Below are 9,490 nucleotides of genomic sequence, written 5' to 3'. Positions count from 1 at the left end.
TAATAAATGGTAGTTTAGTGGAAATCTGGACTTCTCGGTAAGGAGCAAGCCCTTGACATTTGTGTGATGTCATTTATATTTGGGGGTTGCAGAGATCAGCACCTTTGTTTGGAATGCAGAAAAAAAAAGTTATATTTTTGGAGTCTGCAGTTAAGGTGGCTGAGAGGACTACATTGTGCATATTGTAAACATTTTACTAGCTGCAGTGTGTCATCCACATCCATGTGTGTTCATAAACATGCAGACTGGTATAACTATATAAAATGTGTATTTCGGTGCGTTTATATGCTTTAGTAACATCGACCTCCAGTCCTGGACTGCCTAAGATTAGCAGCAAGGAGTATTTAACTTAAGATCTTCATGTTATTTGGTTTTAAGTGTCTAGCTAATTAAAATAAAGTCATACAAGTCCTAGCTTTGCTTTTGCCTGGTCCTATTTAGGAAATATATTTGAAGGTAGGCAATGCTTTTATAGAATTGGCTTATTTCAAATGTACAACGTTGACACTAAACAAATAACTGTATTCATCAGATTGAATTGCATCTCATAATTAATCAATTCAACATTAAAACTTGTTAATGTTGTCCCTGTATCATAGCCTATGTAACTAGTTATGGATTTGATAGTCTGATAACCAAGAGATGCACACGCCTACACCATACATACGAACCTAATATATATACCAGAGAGGAAAAACCGCAAGAAACGAGTAATTAATTTAGGACTGTTATTAGTAAATCTATAAGATGTTTAGTTTTCCGTACCAATGTTAACATATACATCATCCAAATTATATTACACTGCAATAGTGCTATAACTGACAGAACTATTAGCATGGACAAGGACCATAATTTAAAGTGCTCATATATACTAATTTTCAGGTTCATAAATAGTTTTTAGGAGATTGTACTAGAATAGGTGTACGTGGTTTTATCTACAGAGTGAGGCATCTTTGTTGGGAGTCGCACATGCACAGTACCTAGGAAAGCTCTGCTAGCTAGTCAGAAGCAGAGTATGAGGGCGTGCCACGCTAGCAGCTAGCCGAGCATTATAACCTGTGTTACAAAGTAACACGTTTGTACCGGAAGTAAAGGCTGGACTACAATAGAGCAGTTTGTGAACAGTATTTTATGTTGAGAGGGTAAGTCCCTCGGGGTGGACTTTGGGCTTTTCCCCTTTGTAAACCTATAATGTGCACAAATATATATAACAAAGGGAAAAAGCATAATACAAGCACTTACTGACCCAAATAACATCTGATATGAACTTGCCCCATAGCTCTAAACAAAAATGTTTCCTAGAGATCTTAATCAAATGACAGTCTCCTCACAAGACATTTTAACACCTGTGTAAATCATATATTGAGGAAAGGTGCATTCAAGATCTATCCCACATGCAGACACAAATTTATAAACGTAGCTAAACTAAGGACACTATTTCAAAGCAGGCTACACTGTCACTGCAGCTTTAAAATGTTTTACACTGGATGTAGTGCTCACCTTTGCCGGCTTTGCCTACAGAAATGTTGTATGTTGGTTCTCCTCCTTGACTCTTTGTCCGGATGTCCATTGTCCAGTCGCCGTCAAGTAGGAGGCTGTCTCTGATTACCGAGCACTTTTTATTGCCTAAGGTCATCCCACTGGTGAAGAATGCCATCCGGTCCTTTCCTATTAACACGTCGATTTCTTCAGGCTGTGGGGGGGGTGGGGGGGGGTGGGGGGGGGGGGGGGGGGGTGGTGGGGTGGGGGGGGGGGGGCACAATCAAGAATGTCGTATATTCATTCAGGCAGAATTTTTTTTTCCCCCCACACTTTGTGGGGTTTTATGCCTTATTTGAACATATCTGCATAATTGCACCAGTCGGCTCAACATTTACTTTTGAGAAGTGGCATCTGCTTTTGGTAGCCAAAAGATATGATTGCCATTTTAGTCCTTACATTTTGAGTAATTAAGATCTATGCGATTCAAATCTGACTAATATGAAAATGTGGCAAAGATCCAAAAATCTACATACCCCCCCCCCCCCCCCCCCCCCCAGTCTGGGTTAGTGCAAATCTTAGACCAACCCCAAACAACTTGCTTTGCAGTCACCTTTAAAACAAATGTCTGTACGCTAGCGGGTAACGGCAGCATTGTCAAGGGCAGAATTTCCTGGATTCTGATCCTAACTGCAATATTTAAATTTCACTAATGCAACAAATATTAAAAATGTATTGAGTTTTGCATAATGTATGGCATAACAGAAATATTTTTAAATGAATATTTTCAAAATAAAATCTTTGGTTAAAACCTCCTACACGGCAAACAACTCAGCAAGAAGCCTGAATTTTATAAAAAATAAAATAAAGCATATTAAAAAAAAAAAAAATGTATTTCAGTCTATGTGTTGGATTCATATTAAACGGTGCTCACCAGAAAGACGCTACTTCTGCTGCTTCCGCAGCTTTTCAACGAGTCAGGGAAATGCCAATAAAGTGTTTGCCATGTAGTAAACTTTGGTGTACCAGAGACCGTTTAGAACCAAGACACCAACTCAGTAGTTTCCTGTTTCACGTGGGGTCCGCCCCAGCCACACCTCTTTAGGAGACTAGTTGTAGGTCCATAGTGCAAGACATATCTGCCAGCACATTCTGACATGAACTAAAACGGCATTTTTCAGACAACATATCGGGATAAAATTAACTTAGGCAACAGAAAAGCTAACATTCATGAACAAAACTAATCTCATTGAAGCTAAATATGTCTTGCAGTGTAAATATCTAACATTAGAAAAAGAACATTAATAAATTTAAATATTAACCATCCACACCCATACACACTGATGTGTAGGTGTACTCCATTGCATCAGGTGTTAAAACCAACCGTACCAAAATAAGGAATTGGACTATTTAACACGGCTACGAGACGTTTTCACAGCTCTCAGTGCAATACAGACGGCAGCAGCAAACAGACAGCAGTTGGGGCTCCAGCGGAAGGCTGAGCTCTCCTAGCCCGTCAGCAGCTTTTCGTTGTGCCAGTCCCAGCAGGGGTCACCGGGAGAGGCCGGTACAGCCTCTCTCTGCAAGCGGAGATCTCATTAGTGCTAGCTTCACAGCAAAGCATTTAGAGCCAGCCGCATCTGTATACAGTAGCTGTGGATGAGAGAGAGGCTAGGCTGGCTGCTGATAATCAGAAGTTTGGTGTTTGCGATTTTCCTTTGGTGCCAGCCAAAAATTTCTCCAAGCAGGAAAAACCCTGTACATATACATTTACACTAGTCACATGGGGTCCGAGGATAGAATATGCACCAACAGTGGTCTTATTCGAAACAAATATAAATGATTAAGTCTTTGATTGCAAAATACCTTGAAGCATCATTAATAGAATCAATTTTAATTCAAGAGGAGAAGTTAACTACATTTTGTGTTAGAAAGGATATCTTAGTGTTAAACGCAGCAGGGGACAGCTTCTGAAACTGGCCAGGATGGTAAGTACAGGAATGATGAATTTTAATTAAGAAACTGGGCTGCACTGTTCATGATTAAGGGCCCAGGTTATCATTCAATACTGGTTAATTACTGAGGATTTTCACAGTTTAATTTTTAAATTAAACAATTTAAAAAAAAAAAGCACGCCATTTGTCCTAGCCATCTAGGAATTTACCCATACATAACAGAATAAGTCACACCAATTAAAAAAAACAAAAACCCGTTACCCCGTGCTAAGTTGATAAATACAGTAGTTGGTACTCAGTAAAAAGAAAGTATCAAGCCCACCACAGATGCAAAAAGTGTATGGTCTGTTTTCAGACACAGCTGACTGTTATACTATGACTGGCGAGTCCTGACATCTCTAAGGCCCGCTACAGCTGACAAACAATGCTGCGAAATCGGTTATAAATAATTCCACTTTTTGAGACCACTGTTGCTTACATGTGCAAACACATCATGGAACTGTAGCTACTAACACGTGTATTAAACCGCATTTATTCTTTCAACCATTATGCAGAACAAAAGGCGTCGCCCTTTAACGCCAGAACTGCACCGTCATGCCACACGAAACTCTTCATGAAGAAAACTCAAGATTTCTACTGGCTCGGACACCGTTAGCATCGTGGCTAGCTAGCTACATGTTGGGGCCCGGCCAGCTTCTTACATGCACCGCCTTTCCCCTTTGAGAGTTCCACACTATGTTTCGCAAACGTGTACTGCACTTTCACATATTCTGACTTAACGTTAGCTTTCTGCATTCATACAGCGGATTCTGTCAAGCAAAAATCACACAGCTAATACGGGCTGGCTAGCAGTGGTAGAAAGCTGCACAGCAGGCCATTAGGCAGCTCTAGCTTTAGATGAGCCTTTTCACACAAGGAAACACGATGTCATTTTTTTTTTCAATTGGAGCCTTCAAAAGAACGTCACCGTGCCTTGGTTGCCTGAGCCACACGCTCGTTCATAGTTCACTTTCCCTGTAGCATGGGTTATCGTTTCATAGAAAACATGCTCGTAATGACGATAAAACATTTCACACTGAGTCACTATACACACACACACGCCTAACGTAACACACGTATTTAAAATTCACTAATGTATTTAGCTGACAAAATGGAGGCTCATGGAAGCACCGGAGAGGATTGTTTAGCCAAGTTAGGATAACTTAACTTGTTAAATGCTGAACTCAGGTCTTTGAAGACTTAAATAATGTAACTTAACGTTAAACTTAATATACAGTAATAATACGTTAAGTCGGCGAAATGTTTGCTACACGTTAGACCGAGTTGGCGTCAGTAACATGGCAGACGAGAGTAAATGTTGGGTTAATGGTAAGACCGTTCAAGTACACCAATTTGTTGCTCACATAATGTGTAATATGGTATTAGGTTGTAACCTTAATTACTGACCATGTATATTGACTTAGATCAGTTCAAAAACGTATCAAAGTTTAGTATAGTAATATTTTAGTAGTTTTAAGGTGTACTGAGCCAGCAACAAGTCTGGGACAAAAGCACTAAAATAAGACTCCAAACTTGAAATGAATACTGGAAACAGCAATCAACGACTTATTCAAACTGAGCAATTAATTACAACATCTGTGTAGCGTCCATGTTTTTCCACCATTACGATTCACGGAGACACAAAAATCTGACTTCCCTAGACAAGAAAATGGACCATCCGAGGAGCACTGAATGCAGCGTAAGAAACCGGGAGTGTTTCCGCCATCTTGGAAAATAAGGGGCGGTAGCGGTAGTGCAATTCACAGACGCCGAATAGGGGAAACCGAAAAGACCAGCAGCACGCCAACGCGTCGAGAACGCATGTGAGCACCGCTAACTTTGCGCTATTAGCGTTAGCTAGCTAATAATGATTTTCCAGTGGGGATGATCGGCCTGATTTGAGCTAACCTCGAGCTGTAGTGGCGGTATTAACGGTGTTATATACAAAAGACATTAGCCACCTCGCAGCATAAAGCCTGCCATCCATTTTTTAAATCGGGTAACGTTACTGGTTTAGATTAGATTCTTGGTCATGCTTGTCATCTTCTTACCACACGCAAACACAACTAGTTAAAGCTAGCTAGCTAGCTCTTTTAACGTTAGCTCGAGTTTGCGGTACCGGTGACTGACGTTATCTCTAAAAACAATCGTATGAACGCTGTTACCACATAGCGTATTAGATTAATCGGAAATGGGTAAAAAAAACTGGTAGGTTGAAAAGCATCTTGATTGCGACCACCGGACACCATGTGTGCCACACACTGCTCGCCTTATCCTCATTCAATCAGGCCTGGCTTTGCAGATAAACGCACCGGCATGCAAAATGTACACTTTCCTTCCGCGTAACCCTAGATGCTGAGACACAAAGTGTACTAACCGTAATGTTGGCAAAAGTACCGCCGACAAACGATGCCCAGACGTATTTGGCGTCCGTGTACCCAACAATGGCCGCGTCCTGGCAGCTGCCATCAGCCATCAGGTTGTCCACGTAGCTTTGCCAGGACATGGTTGTGAAATTAGTTCTAAGATGAAAAAATACGACGGGTCAAGTTAGGTCACAAACGTCTCTTGAGTGAGGAAGAAGCAATGAAGACACTGTATTTATTGGTTGTTTAACGGGCCTCCAACAAGCAGAACCCCCCGGCTCCGTCACGTCCCGGCTTTCTTCTGGTCTATACAACGAAGAGAAGCCGCTGCAATCGGACAGGCGCTTGGGTGTAGTCCTGACAAAATCACTCCGCCCAGGTCGTTGTTCGCCCTTTTGCCTCATTGCATAATATACTGCGCGGCGGATGAATATATGGTGGCAAAAGCAAGACAGACTATTTTTCCTCCACTACATCAAATTTAGTTTCAGCTTTTTATATTTTTTATTCTTTTTTACATTAAACCAATCAAAATGTACATTTATACAGATTTAAATCAAAAATGTTATGGTGTCAGGTTAATGTAAATCTCTGATGTTTCATTTTCAAAGTAAACTGATGCAATTACACTAAACAAAATTGTAAATGCAACACTTGTTTTTGCCCCTATTTTTTATGAGTTGAATTCAAAGATCAAAAACTTTTTCTATGTACACAAAAGGCTTTCTCACAATTTCTCACAAATACTGTTCACACATATCTGTGTTAGTGTGGACTTCTCTATTGCCTAATCCATCCACTTAACAGGTGTGGGACATCAAGATGCTGATTAGACAGCATGATTATTGCACAGGTGTGCCTTAGGCTGGCCACAATGAAATGTGCAGTTTTACTGTATTAGATATTTGAGTTCAGCTCATGAAAAATGGGGGCAAAAACTAAAATGTTGCATTCATAAGTTTGTTCAGTATACTTTCATTACAAGGTATAATACAAATTCATTTAATAAAAATAGTAAAATAATTCACGTTTATTTTTTTACCTTAAAATGATCACTGAAGCCACCATAGCTACCAAGCTCTTTTGGTAAGCACTAATCATTAGTAATTTACAATATCTCAATGTCAGCAGTTTTATCCAGCTGTTTAATTTAAGATTCATACCACATTTTCTTTAGCTGGGCAAATGGACACAATCTGCAGCCTTACCCAAATCTATACCATCTATGCGGGAATGTTTTCTTTTTGATTGTTCAGCAGTTATTTTGGGTCACTCATTGTGCACTCAAAGAGAGAAAAAACACCATTGAAAGGTCTCTAGGTCATCATAAGGTAAAACATTCTCATTATGCTAAGTACAAATTTTTGATCATCCCTGAATATTTTTGGATGAAGAGAAATATCTTGCTGTAACCAGTGTTACATTTTGGGCAGGAAAGAAACTAAACCAGAATATTATATTCCTTAAAGCAGTGGTTCTCAACCTGGGGGTCAGGACACCCGAGGGGGTCGCAAGATCCTTTCTGGGGGTCACCAGATGGTTGGGGAGAAAAAAATGAAATACCATTCTAGACTGGGGAATTACGTTACTGTTTGGTACATTTCATGTGCTGTAAATCAGGAGGTCCTGGAACACAGAAAGGGTTCTGAAGGCGGGTCAGGGGGAGAAAAAAAGTCACAAATGCATCACAAGTCCACAGAGCCTGATGTAAATTGGATAAGGCTAGGTGCGAGCTAAAACTAAACCGTCATCAAAGCAAAGCTTTACTTATTTACATGTATTTATCAGAACATTCACAAAGATCACTCAAAATCAGCAGGGGGAGGCGTGTAGAAACACCTGTTTACACTGGTTTGGAACTCTTGAGGGGGACGGGAGTCGCAGACGCCAACCTCATTATTACTAAGGGTTCGCGACTCGAAAAGGTTGAGAACCACTCTCCTCAAAGGACAGTCCTAATGTGTGAGGCTCTTTGAGGCTGCCATCCTTAGTGCTGTGTTGGAGAGACAAGCTGTATTACCATATATGTGTGTTGTTTACATTTTAAGCATGGTTTACACTCCAGAACGTCTTCCAGGGATTAAGCAGCAGGGATTTTGTGTGGTTTATGCACAGTTATTTCAAGAGTTTTTCACCATTTTAGTCAAGGATGCATCTCTTTATAATTTAAAGTCCTTGTGTGTACTGCACCAAGTGTCACTAAATTGGTAAATTATTGTGAAATAGGGCCTTTTTTGAGAGAAAAGTGTTTTTCTGAAATATATTTGGTCACACTGTTAATTGTTGCGCAAGTACTGTACATAAGTACAAATTTGAGGTACTTTACTTGAGTCTTTCTATTTTCTGCTACATTTCAGAGGCAAATATTGTACTTTGTACTCCACTGCCTTTATCTGACAGCTTTAGTTACTAATGTTACTTTGCATATTCAGATTAATAATGCAAATATAATCGATAAATAAATAATAATAGTATTTTATCAATAAGGCTTTATTGGTCCCCAGTGGAAAATTGTCAAGTTACCCAGCAGTAATTAATTCAAATTGACTAAACCTTTACCATCTGCAACATTAAAGTGATTAATTTATTAATGCATCAATAATTATAATCCAATATTTTGTCTGTTGTGGGATACAACCTTTGACTTTTCTTTTACAGGATATCATGAACATACCGGGCTACCATGTACTGTATGTATCTGTTTGTTTTTGCTCCATGGAAACCATTAATAAGGTAACCACATGACTTATTATGATCTTTCTATCCTTTCTTTTTCATTAGTGCGTGCTAGCTTTCAATTTAACAGAACACAAAGATAGAATCTAAACTGCATTTTTCAACTGAAAAAAAAAATTGAAATGTTTAATAGTTGATTTCACATATCTTTAAAGCTGTATTACTTCTCTCATATCGCAAATTTAGGTCCGTGAGGATTATCCAAGGAAGCTTTTTTACCTACTTCTGTGAAGTATTCTGAACACTATGCACTATGTTTCACACTTATATAGTAGCACAAGTTGACACCTGGGAGTTACTTCTATTGAGCAGGTGTACAATAGCATATAGACACCTATTCATTTAAGACACACAGTTAGTGAATGGAGTGAATAGAGAGCATTTATCAGTGACTTTTCCCCACTCATATGAACCTGACTCTCAATGGAATGGTTCAAATGAATTACATCAAATCAATCATTTACATTCAGACTAGTGTTAAAATAAACATTAGTGAGAAACTAGACAACTATGCAAGTGAGATGGCTAAACACACTAAGTTCAGTAAGTCTTATGTGACAGCTACATCTAGAAAAGTTTTACTTTAGAAAGTTTTACTTTTTCTTGCCCTCCTTCAAAAGAATGAGTGCAGAAAAAGTTATTAATTGACCAGGCATAAGGAAGTGAGCAGGACTTGTCAATCAGCCAGCCACACCCATATCCCGTTCTCTCATTGGATGCCGCCAGTTTCCATGGCCACCTCTGTTATGCACTTCTGCTCTGTCAAAATAGTCCCACTCACAGCCAAACCACTCAGGCTGCGCATGAGTCATGAAGATACAGAAAGGAGCTACGTGTTTGCTTTAGAAAAGGCTTAGTTTTCACAAGGCCATTAGCAACGTGTATTGTTGTTAAAGACAAAACCTGTAAGGTATC

At 39.5% G+C, this 9,490-nt stretch overlaps 1 protein-coding gene and 1 long non-coding RNA gene across 3 annotated transcripts in view; one reads left to right on the top strand and one right to left on the bottom strand.

Annotated features, from left to right (window-relative positions):
* LOC116695178 (profilin-2) overlaps window positions 1–6,211 on the bottom strand; it is a 9,809-nt gene extending 3,598 nt beyond the window's left edge. The window contains exons 1-2 of one of the 2 annotated variants that reach the window (XM_032525290.1): window positions 5,851–6,211; window positions 1,501–1,693 (exon numbers count right to left, since the gene is read on the bottom strand). In XM_032525290.1, coding sequence (XP_032381181.1) covers window positions 1,501–1,693; window positions 5,851–5,979 — 322 coding nt within the window. In that variant the 5' untranslated portion in view covers window positions 5,980–6,211. The remainder of the gene's footprint in view (window positions 1–1,500; window positions 1,694–5,850) is intronic. The other variant, XM_032525289.1, reaches the window with a different exon arrangement.
* The window catches only part of LOC116695179 (uncharacterized), a 16,533-nt gene that overhangs the window by 2,114 nt on the left and 4,929 nt on the right, over window positions 1–9,490 (top strand). The window contains exon 2 of the long non-coding RNA XR_004333375.1: window positions 999–1,001. This is a non-coding gene — a long non-coding RNA (uncharacterized LOC116695179). The remainder of the gene's footprint in view (window positions 1–998; window positions 1,002–9,490) is intronic.

This window comes from Etheostoma spectabile, chromosome 9 (assembly GCF_008692095.1).
Source record: "Etheostoma spectabile isolate EspeVRDwgs_2016 chromosome 9, UIUC_Espe_1.0, whole genome shotgun sequence".
NCBI lineage: Eukaryota > Metazoa > Chordata > Actinopteri > Perciformes > Percidae > Etheostoma > Etheostoma spectabile.
Note: the sequence above shows the minus strand (reverse complement) of the source record. Positions and strands in the feature narration are given on the sequence as shown.